Source organism: Herpailurus yagouaroundi, unplaced genomic scaffold (genome assembly GCF_014898765.1).
Source record: "Herpailurus yagouaroundi ecotype Mexico unplaced genomic scaffold, PumYag 67702, whole genome shotgun sequence".
NCBI lineage: Eukaryota > Metazoa > Chordata > Mammalia > Carnivora > Felidae > Herpailurus > Herpailurus yagouaroundi.
In genome coordinates this window covers 904,534-918,880 of record NW_024420501.1, presented here as the reverse complement: position 1 = coordinate 918,880, position 14,347 = coordinate 904,534, and the positions used below count along the sequence as shown (strand labels likewise).

At 42.9% G+C, this 14,347-nt stretch overlaps 1 protein-coding gene across 3 annotated transcripts in view; it reads left to right on the top strand.

Annotated features, from left to right (window-relative positions):
* ARHGEF6 (Rac/Cdc42 guanine nucleotide exchange factor 6) overlaps positions 1-14,347 on the top strand; it is a 96,750-nt gene that overhangs the window by 48,411 nt on the left and 33,992 nt on the right. For all 3 annotated transcript variants that reach the window (XM_040468546.1, XM_040468547.1, XM_040468548.1), the window contains 3 exons: positions 948-1,042; positions 4,278-4,373; positions 6,011-6,133. In XM_040468546.1, the coding sequence (XP_040324480.1) occupies positions 948-1,042; positions 4,278-4,373; positions 6,011-6,133 (314 nt within the window). The remainder of the gene's footprint in view (positions 1-947; positions 1,043-4,277; positions 4,374-6,010; positions 6,134-14,347) is intronic.

Genomic DNA, 14,347 nt, shown 5'->3' with positions numbered 1-14,347 from the left:
AGAACGCCTCACGCTGTCTGGCCCTGCGAACGGAGTGGAAGCTCCCGGCAGGCCGCGCGGCATTCGGCCCAGAGTAGGCGTTCGGTACCTGTTTGTTGAATGAATTAGGAGGTAGGAGAGAAAAGGTACGAAAATGTTAGCTTGCGTGTCTCGAGGAGCTTGAAGGGAAGGTTGGAGCTGCCCCCCGAAGAGGCTGGGGGACGGACCGGGCCCCTAGCACTGGTGGGGCAAGAGAGACTGTGGACCATACGTGGGTTGTTTTGCCCAGAGGATTTTAATTTGGTTTTAATTCATAACACCGGTAGGCTTTGTTTCCCTTGCCAAATTCCTCACACTCCTGCTTCCTCTTCCCTTTGAATCGTTCATCCCAGCACCTTTTACCTTTTTTGAAAGACTAGGTTTAACTCTACTTAAAAATTCACCGTGGCCTCAGATTTTTGTCCCCTAAAGGTCTTACCAAAAACATAAAGACATTTGACGGCATTTGACGTCCATTTTCATTAAATTATCCTGACATTGAATCTGCGCATTCTAAGGTGGCTGGTCTCAACGTTCTCCTCCATAAAATGGGAATAATGATCCTTTGTTAGCTAACTGAGCCCTTTCCCGACGATCAATGATTTAAGCACACAAAAGCATTCTCTCTCTCTCTCTCTCTTTTTTTATTAAATATATTTTACTGTCAAATTGGTACCCAAACAAAAGCATTCTCAACAGTACTGTGTAAATGGCCAGGCCCCTCCGGTTATGGGTGACTTTGAAAAATTGTATTCATATGACTTATGCAATATAACCAGAATCATTAAAGTAGTTTGCTAGAATGAAACAAAGGCATTCAGATTTTGTGCTTCTCACTTACAGTGCTAGCCTCATAATTTGGTTAAAAGCTCTTTCTTACCTGGGACTGTCCTGACAAATACAAGACCCTGACCTTTGTTTCTCCATAGGTGTTACAGAACATTTTGGACACGGAAAAGGATTATGCTAAAGAACTTCAGTCTCTACTTGTCACTTACTTAAGACCCCTGCAGGCCAATAACAAGTAAGATTTACGTTTTAAACCCGTTGCTAAATAAAGCAAGATAATGTCAGCCTCGAGTCATTACTCTTATGTCACTGAATAATTGATTTTGCCCTTTAGAAGAATTTCCACAGATCACAGGTTGCCAAGAAACACGGTCAAGGCAACGGAAATTATGCAAGACGTTGCTGCTGGAGAGCTTGGCTTTCTGTCTCTTTGGGCTGTGGAAGGAATGAGTGGATCCGCATTTCTGTCTGTCACAATTTTTATCTTGTACATCCTAAAAGCGACACATGCGGTTTTACCTCGCCCCAAGAGGGCCTGCTGGTGTTTCTATGCAGCAAACATGTAAACTGGAAAGTTTCGTGCTCCCCGTGACCTTTTCTTGCTAGGGCAGAAAGTCTTTCCCGCGGTCTGAGAGCAGAAAGAGGGTGGCATTTTGTGAATGTTCATAAGGGCACTTCAAGCCTGTATTTCAGCCAGGCAAAAAGAGAATGATAGAGATGTTAAAATGTTTTTGTTTTTGTTTTTGTTTTTTAAACAAAACATTCAGACCTTATTCTGGTCTTCGAAGTGACTGTCTGAGGCTGGAATTGAAAACTTAGTCTTCGTGAAAGAAAAATATCGACCGCTCATTTTGGGGGTGTGTGTGTGTGTGTGTGTGTGTGTGTGTGTGTGTGCTTCTAGAATAGCATATTAAACAGTGGCTAACCGCATTTGTTTGTGTTTATATCTTACTTGATTACCCTTTACTGGAGATTACGATCTATAAGTCAAATAGAAAATGTAGCAGTTGGCCCATGTAATGGGGGACAAAAGCCTCCTCTTTTTCCTCGGGAAGAGTTTACTTTTGCTGGACAGCGGCCTAAAGTATTGGGCTTCAGTCAGGGAAATATGTTTCATATATTTCACGATTCTTCTCCCTTTTTTCCACATCATGTTTGCTAAGGCGTAAAGCCTGGCTGAATTTTCCACGGCACTATGGGAATATTACTCCAGCGTGAAAGGATTTTATAGTCCTATGTTTTGTAAGAGCTTAAACGCGATCAACAACAAAGTGTCCTTTGTTATTATTATGTAAAGCACGAAGTGAATTCTGTGAATCATGCTTCTTTGAGCTGAATGGAAGGAACCCCGGTGAATCACTGGGTCCAGCGCCCGGGAAGAAATCACCATCCCCACTGAACGCATAAGAAAACTCAAGTCCAGAAGGGCTTACTGCCGTAGCCATCACACAGCCGCCACGCTTGACCCACTGTGCCTCCTGCCACCAGTGACATGTGCCTTCCGTTTCGCGGAGGTGACAGGCAGAGGCAGGACACGGAGGCGGTGACCCTGGGAGGGGAGATGGTGAGATTTCAAAGGAAGGAGTGACTGATTAGCAAGCTGGAAACAGTAAGAGGAAAGGGAAGCTGGCTGGCTGAAGGTTTTGCTTTTGACTCCCCATCATAGGGGTTTTCCAGCGTGTGGTTCAGGAGGGCGATGGGGCAGAGAAGCTGGCAGCTTTTTATGCCCGAGGGGTTTCGGGTAGCGTTTGTTTGGGTGTTCCTTTTCTTTGTCAGCAAAAATGACTCTCTGGAAAACACGCCCCTGGTATTAATACATGAAGAAGAAAGGCCTTTTAAGTCTTCAGAAAAGCCTCCTCCCCGAAACGGTCTAAGAGCATGGACTCTGGAGCTAGAACGTTTTGATTGGCATCCTGGCTTCACCCTTCTTCACTGGCTTTGTGACTCCGGGCGATTTGCTGGACCTCTGTGCCTGGGTTTCCTGACCTGTAAAACGGAAGCAACAGGGGCGCCTGGGCGGCTCAGTCCGTGAAGCGTCCGGCTCCGGCTCAGGTCATGATCTCACAGTCCGTGAGTTCGAGCCCCACCTCGGGCTCTGGGCTGACAGCTCCGAGCCTGGAGCCTGCTTCCGATTCTGGGTCTCCCTCTCTCTCTGCCCCTCCCCTGCTCATGCTCTGTCTCTCTCTGTCTCAGAAATAAATTTAAAAAAACAATTAAAAAATTAATTAAAAACGGAGGCAACAGTCCCTACCTCATAAAGTTGTGGGCAGGTTACGATGCGTTATGTGTGAAACGCCCGCCTCCGTGTTAAGTGCCGGGTGAGTGTGGTTGGCGCTTCTTGTTACCACGTACTGGCTGGTAGGGGAGGAATGGACAGAAGTCACAGCGCGGAAGCTCTGGATAAAACTGTTCCGTTTGCCTTTATCCGCTCCGTTCCACTCCACAGACAAATCAATACTAGTTTCTTCTCCTGGACCTCCTCTCCTAAACATTTCCTTTCGTTGATTTATGAGCATTGCAAATTGGGAGAAACTGGGTTTTGTGATTTTTTTCCCCTGTGCATTCTGCGAGCATATATACTATCCTTTGATTGCTCTCCCAGCGGCTCTAGAAGACTCAAAATGCTTTACGTTTATCCCCCGTTATGATGCATTTTGCCTATTAAGATATTTAGATAGTATGCAGTTGTAATTCGTTCACTCGTTGCACTGTAAAATGCCTAAATGGCTTTTATAAACCCTCGTTTGCTTGACGATCATTATTCTTTTTTTTTTTTTTTTTAATTTTTTTTTTCAACATTTATTTATTTTTGGGACAGAGAGAGACAGAGCATGAACGGGGGAGGGGCAGAGAGAGAGGGAGACACAGAATCGGAAACAGGCTCCAGGCTCCGAGCCATCAGCCCAGAGCCCGACGCGGGGCTCGAACCCACGGACCGCGAGATCGTGACCTGGCTGAAGTCGGACGCTCAACCGACTGCGCCACCCAGGCGCCCCGACGATCATTATTCTTACTGCAGGATAAGAAAATCAAGGAAAGACGCTTTCACTTTTATTTTTTTTAAGTCTATTTACTTATTTTGAGAGAGACAGAGACAGCGTCGGGGGGCGGGGCACAGAAAGAGAGGGAGAGAGAGAATCCCAAGCAGGCTCCATGCTGCCAGTGCAGAGCCCGACGCTGGGCTTGAACTCACGAAACCGCGGGATCACGACCTGGGCCGAAACCAAGAGTCGAACGCTTAACCAACTGAGCCACCCAGGCACCCCAAGTAAAGATGCTTTTACAAGTTGTTTAAGAACACGGACTTGGTGTAAATTAAAAAGCGAAAGTTAAAATCTAGGGGTTGCTTCCCTTGTCCCCTTTGCCAGTTATTAGCAAATCATCAGCTCGCTAGACCAGAGATAGATAACTAGAATCATCCTTAAATTCTAGCCACTGAAACTATGTATGTTTTTTTTTTTTTTTTCCAGTCTGAGTACTGTGGAGTTTACATCTTTATTGGGGAACTTTGAAGAAGTATGCTCATTTCAACAGACGCTCTGCCAAGCCTTGGAAGAATGTTCAAAGTAAGTGTCACATATTACCATCAAGATAGCCAACAACATCGCTTCCTTGGCGTGTTTTGTTTTCCTTTTAACTGTTGTCTTAGATTAAGGGCATTTTATGTTTACTCATTTGTTACAACTCTGATAAACGATCCCGGTACAGAGAAAATACGCTACGTGGTGGCATTCACAGGGCCAAACCATTAGTTGTATATATCAGGGCTCTACGTGCAGTAAATTGTTCCTGACTTTACTGAAAAGTTGTATTGCTTTTACTGCTCCTGGGCAGTGTAAGAGCCAAATAAGGTCTCGATCGACCGCGGATGATGCCTTTGGCATTGATTAGATATTTTCTTTTGTACATTGCAAATGGAAAATTAGTCGGATGACTCATTTGGTTGCACAAGCTGCTGCTTCTCTTTAAATCGCACCCAGGATCTTATCTGTTATATTAACAGTTGAAACTTGAAGAAGTGGAGAAAGGAAAGTATATCTTTGTGTGAACCACAATACATATTTGATGGCTAGCTCGATAGTTGAAGTGTTCAACAATGGAATGGGCTGTAATGATCATCAGGCAGTATATTTCTGGAGCAAGATTCATTTTCCAAGCAGTGTATCTTGGAGAAGTTGGCAACTTTCATCGTCTATAGCGAAACTGGAGGGATTGCCTGTTTCTTGAGCTTTCTGGGACACGGGTGGTCATCCAGGAAGGAAGATGGTAAGAGCCCACACCAAAGAGACCTGTGGAGCCATCCTCAATGCGCATAGGGATCCCGCTTGTTGATGAGGGAAGAGAAGTCACCAGGTGAGAAGAGCAGACCACAAACTAGATTTGTAATCTTCGTTTTCCATTTTATAGAGAAAGAGGTAGGAGGAAGTCCAAGGAAAATGCCAAAATTATTATAATAGCTATCCCTGAATGGTGGGGTTCTGGGTAATATTTTTTCTTTCTTGCCTGTTTCTGATTTTTCTACAAATAAAAACAGGTGGCTTGTAACTTAAAAAAAATTAATTAAAAAAATCTTGAGGCCATCCTGCCTAGGGACCACCAGGTCACTGAGACTACATAATACTCTTTTGTGATATGTCATTTTTGGAGTTGATTAGTTGTGTCTGTACTTGAACTTCATATAAATTAGCCGACAGTATTTTTGTGTGTGCCTGGCCAAAAACTTGAATATTATAATTTGAATAAATACCTTTTTTGAGAAAGAGAGAGAGGCACAAGTGAGGGAGAAGCAGAGAAGGAGAGAATCCCAGGAGAGGCAGAGATAGAGAGGCAGGCTCACCCGAAGCAGAGCTCGGGCTCACCCGATGTGGTCCTCGAACTCACGAACCATGAGATCACGACCTGAGCCAAGTCAGATGCTTAACGACTGAGTCATCCAGGCGCCCTTGAATACATATCTTAAAAAAAAAAAAAACCCAAACACCCCTCCTACTAATTTCAAGTAGGACACTTTAGGTATGTATCGGTGCTGTGTTTGGTGGTCAAGTACCTTCATTTTCTGGGGGAAGTGATTATAATAGAGTTTCTCTTTTAATTTTGGCAAAAGAATTCCAAAGGTTTGCACGTTGCCAGGTTTGGTTGGAGCCATCTTCCTTTGTTGTGTTTATTATTTTACATTCTGTGTTTCATCTGTTTTTACTTACAGGTTTCCAGAAAACCAACACAAAGTAGGAGGCTGTCTACTGAACCTCATGCCTCATTTTAAATCTATGTATCTGGCTTACTGCGCAAACCACCCTTCAGCTGTCAACGTACTCACACAGCACAGGTAAATTGTCACCATTTCCCCAACTAGGCTGCTTTACAGCGAGATCCTTTCCTAGGACTGCTTCGTTTGGACGTCCAAGGTCACCAGCTGAACTTGTGATGACTGAGCAGCTGCTATGTGCAAGGTCCTGTACTGGCTGGTGGGGATACAGCAGTAAGCAAGGAAGAGGAAGTCCCTCCCCTCAGAGCATAGACTCTTGAGAGCAATGCAGACGTGAAATCAAACACCATAAACATGTTGTAGGACAAAAGGGTAATGAAAAGGATGGGGTGAGACTGTGCAACATGGTATCAGCTTAGTGTGGGGGCAAGGGAGGCTCAGGGAAGGCCTTCCTGAAGCGAAACTCTATTTGGATCCTTTGGTGTAGTCTTCCGGTGCCCCCATGAATGGTTTTTCTGAGTTGCTGACAAATAGCTCAAGTGCCAGGGGTCATCTCGTTTTCACTTTCCCTGTCTCGTGGGGGACGTCTCAAGCAGTGCTGTGACTGGAAGGCAGATATTTACTAACATGGAGGGTGGAAGGACACGAGCGGTGTGAACTACCTGGCAGGTACTTTATGCAGTGGGTTGTGATAACAATTGTACAGGATTAGAAATTGTTTCAGATTCGTGGGGAATAACAGAACAGTGTCTCCTTTCAGAGTCCTCGCAAGGGACCTTGATAAATGCTTCTCTCTCCTACCCCTCCTGACCCTCGGGCTCCCTGTCCCTGACACATTTACTGATGCATTCATCTGGGCCAGCACGCTGTATGGTGGGTTTCTTTTTTGTAAGTTTATTTATTTATTTTGGGAGGGAGGGAGAGAGAGAGAGAGAGAGAGAGCGCGCGCGCGCACGAGCGAGGAGGGGAGGGGCAGAAAGAGAGGGAGAGGAAGAATCCCAAGCAGGCTCCGCACTGTCAGCACAGAACCCAGCATGGGGCTCGATCCCATGAACCATGAGATCATGACCTGAGCCGAGATCAAGAGTCAGGTGCTTGACCAAGTGAGCCCCTCAGGTGCCCCTGTACGATAGGTTTAAAGATCGTGTGCTAGAAATCATGTGCTAGAAATCTGACGTGGTGGGGACAGTAGCAAGTACAACACACAGGGTCTCTCAGGACTGAACCTGGAGACTAGATTCAGAATGGATAGGAGTTGTAGAGACTGCTCATGGCCAAAAGGAATATTCTTCTCTCAATCTGGCTCAGACTTGAACTCCCAGAGCCGGACTGGAACACTAGTCAACACCAACCCTCGGAGGTGGCGGAATTTTGGGTTTTGTCCTGCTCTGTTAGGAGCGTTATTGACTTCATAGAGCCATTAAGTAAGGGCATTTTTAAGGTAGAATTCAGTGGGTCCTACTCGAAGGTCAGTTTTTATTTCCCTGACCAACGTCGTGAATTCTTGTAGAATAGCAAACCCGGAAGTTGGAGTTTAAAGAAAGCGGAGCCGTGAATCTGAGTTATTTAGGCAAGTGGCTCAACTCCTTAGAGCTAATATTAGCTAATAATAGCACTGATAGTGTGCCAGGCACATGATGTAAGAGCCTATGAGGGAATTACTATTATTACCGTCTCTGCTTTACAGATAAGACGTTGGAAGGTCAAGGAATCTGCCCGAGAACCCATAGCCGTTAAGCGGTTGAGCCAGAATTAGAACCCAGGTCTGCCAGACTTCTAAACAGATATGTTTGTTAAGATATATATTTTACCTACAAAGAATGACTTAAATGCAAATTTAAGGAATTGCAATAAAGTGAACACCCATGGTACACACCACCCAGCTTAAGAAATAAAACATTACCACTTCCTTTTTTTATACACCAGGCTTACTGGGTTCGGATTCACATACAGTTAAATTATTCTTAGCATATTCAGAGTTGTGCAACCATCCCCACAATCAATTGGAGACCATTTTTATCACTCCCGAAACAAACCCATCCTAATTGCCAGGCACTCGCTGGCACTCTGGACATTTCATTTAAGTGGAATCACACAGCACAGGGCCGTTTGGGTCTGGCTTTTTTCCCTCCTCGTAATGTTTTCCAGGTTCATCCGTGTTGTAGCACTTATTAGCACCTTGGTCTTTATTAATTTTTATTTTTTTAAGTTTATTTATTTTTGAGAGAGAGAGAGAGAGAGAGAGCATGCAAGTGGGGGGTGCAGAGAGAGAGAGGGAGAGAGAGAATCCCAAGTTGTTGCCTCCACCCTGTTGGAGCCCAATGACACGGGGCTCGATCTCAGGATCTGTGAGATCATGACCTGAGCCAAAATCAAGAGTCAGGCACTCAACCGAGTGAGCCACCCAGGTGCCCCTAAGTACCTTGTTGTTTAAATCACCCAAAAATTTTTTTTTTTTTTTTTTTTTCATTGTTTAGATACACAATATACAGCATACAATATACAATATACTATATGCAATATACAGCATAATATTCTTCCATTCAAGGTGGTGGACATATGGATTGTGAATAATGCCTCTATGAACATTAGCTACAAGTCTTTGTGTGGACATGTTTTCATTTCTCTGGGGTGGACACCCAGGCGTGAAATCGCTAGGTCATATGAAAACTTATGTTTCACCTTTAGAGGAGCTGACAGACTGGTTTCCAAGGTGGCTGCACCAATTTATATTCATTCCCGCCATTTTTTATCATCAGCGTTTGTGATTGTAGCCATCCTGACGGGTGTGAAGTAATATCTCATTGTGATTTGCTTTGCATTTCCCTGATTTTCCCTGATGAAGGATGCTGTTAAATATCTTTCATGGGCTTTTTGGCCATTTGTATAGCTTCTTTGGGGGAAATGTCTATTCAGATCTTTGCCTATTTTATTTGTTTTTAATGTTTACTTATTTTTGAGAGAGAGAGAGCACGCGCGCGCGAGTGGGGGAGGGGCAGAGAGAGAGGGAGACAGAGGATCTGAAGTGGGTTCTGCGCTGACAGCAGAGAGCCCAATGCGGGTCTCAAACTCATGAACGCTGAGATCATGACCTGAGATGAAGTCGGATGCTTAACCGATTGAGCCACCCAGGTACCTCCATCCTTTGCATATTTTGGGGGCGCCTAGGTGGCTCAGTCGGTAAAGCTTCCGACTTCAGCTCAGGTCGTGATCTCACAGTTCGTGAGTTCAAGCCCCGCATTGGGCTCTGCGCTGACAGCTCGGAGCCTGGAGCCTCCTTTTCTCCCTCTCTCTCTGCCCCTCCCCTGCTTGCACTCTGTCTCTCTCTCTTAAAAATAAATAAACATTAAAAAAATTTTTTTTTAAATCCTTTGCCCATTTTTCAGTTGGGTTATTCCTCTTTTCATTGTTGACTTGCAATACTTTATATATTCTTCTTTATATCCTCTTATTAGATACATGATTTGCAGAAATTCTCTCCCACTTTGTGGATTTTCTATTCACTTTCTTGATGGGGTCCTTTTTTGTTTGTTTTTTGATGGTGTCTTTTGAATCACAAAAGTTTTAATTTCGAATTTGTCTTCTGTTGCTTGCACTTTTGGTGTTCTATCTAAAAAAACTATTGCCTAATCCAAGTCATGAGGATTTATGCCTGATTACGAATTTTATAGTGTTATCTCTTACCTTTAGCTCTTCAATCTATTTTTAAAAGATGTTTATTTATTTATTTTGAGAAAGAGAGAGTGAGCGGGGGAGGGGCCGAGAGAGAAAGAGAGACAGAGAATCCCAAGCAGGCTCCACAGCTGTCAGCGCAGAGCCCGATGTGGGGATTGAACTCATGAACCTTGAAGTCATGACCTCAGCTGAAACCAAGAGTCAGATGCTTAACCGACTGAGCCACCTATGTGCCCCTGTTTAATCTATTTTGGAGTTAATTTTTCATATGGTATGAGGTAGGGGTCCAACTTCATTCTTTTGTGTGTGTATGTCTAATGTCCCAGCACCTTTTGTTGATTTCTATTATTATAAATTTGTTATACTGTGTTTTATGTCTCAGAATTGGGTCTATCTTGGTGAATGTTCCATGTGAGGTTGAGAAGAATTTACATTTTGCTGTGATTAGATAAAGTATTCTATAAATGTCAACTAGATCACTAGATTGATGGTGCTGTTCAATTCAACTATATCCTTACTAATTTTCTATCTGCTGGATCTGTTTATTGATAGAGAGATGTTGAGGTTTCTAACCATAATAATGGATTTATCTATTTCTCCTGTCCGTTCTATCAATGTTTGCCTTGTGTATTTTGATGTTCCCTTCTTAGGTGTATTCATGTTAAGGATTATTTTGTCTTATTGGGGATTGGCCCTTTTCAACGTTTATTTATTTTTGGGACAGAGAGAGACAGAGCATGAACGGGGGAGGGGCAGAGAGAGGGAGACACAGAATCGGAAACAGGCTCCAGGCTCTGAGCCATCAGCCCAGAGCCTGATGCGGGGCTCGAACTCACAGACCGCGAGATCATGACCTGGCTGAAGTCGGACGCTTAACCGACTGCGCCACCCAGGCGCCCCGGGGATTGGCCCTTTTATCTCTATGTAATGCTTCCTCTTTATCCCTGATAATTTTCCTTATTCTGATATCAGCTTTTTCTGAAATTAATATAGCTAATCCAGCATTTTTAAAAAAATTTTTAACGTTTATTTATTATTGAGAAACAGAGAGAGACAGAGCATGAGCAAGGGAGGGACAGAGAGGAGGAGACACAGAATCGGAAGCAGGCTCCAGGCTCCGAGTTGTCAGCACAGAGCCCGACGTGGGGCTCGAACTCAGAAACCCAGAGATCATGACCTGAGCCGAAGTCGGATGCTCAGCTGACTGAGCCACCCAGGTGCCCTGAAGCCAGCTATTTTTTTGATTACCGTTAATATGATATATCTCTTGCATCCTTTTCCTTGTATTCTGTCTGTGTCTTGTAGACAATATGCAGTTGAGTCTTGTTGTTTAACCCACCCTGACAGTCTCTGTCTTTTAATTGGTGTATTTAGACCATTTACATTTTTTTTTTTTTTAAATTTTTTTTTCAACGTTTATTTATTTTTGGGACAGAGAGAGACAGAGCATGAACGGGGGAGGGGCAGAGAGAGAGGGAGACACAGAATCGGAAACAGGCTCCAGGCTCTGAGCCATCAGCCCAGAGCCCGACGCGGGGCTCGAACTCGTGGATCGCGAGATCGTGACCTGGCTGAAGTCGGACGCTTAACCGACTGCGCCACCCAGGCGCCCCTAGACCATTTACATTTAAAGTGCTTATTGATATAGTCAGATTCGTGTTTACCATGTTTATAACTTTTCTATTCATTGCACTTGTTCTTTGTTTCTTTACTATCCGCCCCCCCTCCCCGTTTTTACTGACTTCTCTGATTTTAGTTAAATGTTTTATATGATTTCAGTTTATCTTCTCTCCTAGCATATTATACTTCTAAAAAAACTTTAGTGCTTTAGAGTTTATAATATCCATTTATAACTAATCTAACAGCACTTTCACATAACACTTTACCATTTCATAGGTAGTGTAGGTACTTTATAAAAGAGTATTCTCAATTCTCCCTCATCTCTTATAACATTGTGCTCATTCATTTTATTTTTCCATAAGGTAAAACCACCTAATATATCGTCACTATTATTACTTTTAAAAGTTATCTATTAGATCCACGAAGAATCAGAAGAAGAAAAGGTTTTCTTTTACCTGCATTTATTATTCTCTAACACTCTTCCTTTTTTAAAATTTATTTATTTTGAGAGATAAAGAGAGTGTTCCCACAAGCCAGGGGAGAGCAGAGACAGAGCGGGGAGAATCCCAAGTAGGCTCCACATTGTCAGCACAGAGCCCGATGTGGGACTCGATCCCACAATCTGTGAGATCATGACCTGAGCCAAAATCAAGAGTTGGACGCTTAACCAACTGAGCCACCCAGGCACCCCAACACTCTTCCTTTTGTATGTAGATCCAAGTTTCCTTCTCTCCGAAGAACTTGTTTTAACAATTTTTGCAAAGGTGGTCTATTGGCGATAACTGCCCTCAGTTTTTGTGTGCCTGGGGAAGTTTTATTTCTCCTCTACTTAATTTTTTTCTCTTTTATTTTTATGGTGACCAAAAAAAAAAAAAAAAAAAAAAACCATGTAGCATGAGATCTGTCCTCTTAACAAACTTTTAAGTGTAAAGAACAGCACACGAGAGGATTTTCCCCTGATCTTTACCATGAGAACTTGCTTGGGCTCTTGGATGCAAAACCCACAAAAATATTTGGATCCTGAGACTGAGTTGCTGGGGTTTTTTTTTTAACTGTCCAGGTCGTCCACACTTAGACTCTTTAAAAAAATTTTTTTTTAATATTTATTTTTGAGACGCAGAGCGAGACAGAGCACGGGCAGGGGAGAGGCAGAGAGAGTGCTGGGGTTGGGGGAGGACACAGAATCCAAAGCAGGCTCCAGGCCCCAACAGACTCTTAAAATTAGCATTTGAATGTTTCTGCCAGTTACTGGAGCCAGTGGTTTGTCCTTCAGGGAAACATATCTCTGTTTTAAGTCTCTGTATTTACCTGTCTTTCCAGATTTGGGGGTGGTGGTTTCCCTGTGATCCCAATTCCTAGTAGATCTAAGAAAAGTCATTGATTTCTCAATTAGTTTTTTACTTGGGAGAATAGTAATGATGCCTTCCGAACTCTACATGTCAGAGCTGAAACCAGAAGTCCTCCAGTGATTTTGTTTTTTGTTTTTTGTTTTTTTTGAATTCTGTCTTTGGTAGTTGCTCTGATGCTTTCCATATATATCTTATCAGAATCTCCTTTATAAGTCACACTAAGTTAATTCTAGTGAGATATACGAATGTGATTCCTGGTATAACTCTGTTTCCTCTTCCCTTTTTGGGCTACAATTGTTATACATATTACATCTGTAAGTTACAAGCCCAATAGTGTATTGCTACAAATATTATTTTATGTGTAATAATGAAAATGAGAGAAGAAAAGAGGGCAAGGATGTATTTATAGCATCAGTTACATTAACATTCTCGTGGACTATGTGTTTATTTCTTCCTGTGGATTTGAGTGACTGTGCTCTGGTTGTAAAATACATTACATTTCTATATGTTGCAGGCTTTATGCAATTGTTTTTACATTAGTTAAGAGAAGAAGGAGACATATGTATTTTTACTGTCTTTTATGATAGGTCGGTTTACATCTCTCTTCTTCTTACAGGAAGATTTGAGTTTACATCTGGATTTACTTGATTTTCTCACGTAACTTTAGTATTTCTTGTAAGGCGGGTCTTCCAGCAAAGAGTTCTTTCAGTTTTTGTTTATTGGGGGATATTTTCATGCCACCTAAATTTTGTTTTAAGTTTATTTATTTATTTTGAGAGAGAGAGAGAGAGAGAGAATCCTGAGCAGGCACTGTGCTGTCAGCATGGAGTCTGACTCAGGGCTCTATGTGGGGCTCGAACCCACAAACTGAGAGATCATGACCTGAGCCGAAATCAAGAGCCAGATGCTTAAACAACTGAGGCACCCAGGTGCCCCTTTTCCACCTAAATTTTTGAAAGATAGTTTGGATGGATATAGAATTCTTGGTGGGCAGTTTTGTTTCTTTACTTTGAGTATATCATTTCACTGCCTCCTTGCCCTTATTAATTCTGATGAGAAATTAGCAGTTAATCTTATTCAGGTTCCCTAGCGCACCATGAATTGTTTTTCTCTTTCTCTTTTTAAGATTTTCTCTTTGCTTTTGTCTCTCAGCATTTTTACGATAATTTATATATGGATCTCTTTGCATTTTTTCTACTTGGAATTCATTGAATTTCTTGGATGGGTAGATTAACATTTTCCTCAAGTTTGGGAAAGTTTTCAGTTATTATTTCTTCAAATATTTTTCTGCTTCATTCTCTCTTTGGGGACCCTCATGATGCACGTGTTGTTGTGCTTAAAGATGTCCCACATTTCTCTGAGGCTTGTTCATTTTTCTTTTTTTCTTTTAAATGTTTATTTATTTTTGAGAAAGAGAGCAGGGGAGGGGCAGAGAGAGAGGGAGACACAGAATCCGAAGCAGGTTCCAGGTCCTGAGCTGTCACCACAGAGCCAGATGTGGGGCTTGAACTCACGAACTACGAAATCGTGACCTGAGCCAAAGTCACAGGCTTAACTGACTGAGCCATCCAGGTGCCCTTCATTTTAATTTTTTAGAAAAAAATGTGTAGGGGCACCTGGGTGGTGCAGTCGGTTAAGTGCCCGACTTCAGCCAGGTCACGATCTCGCGGTCCGTGAGTTCGAGCCCCGC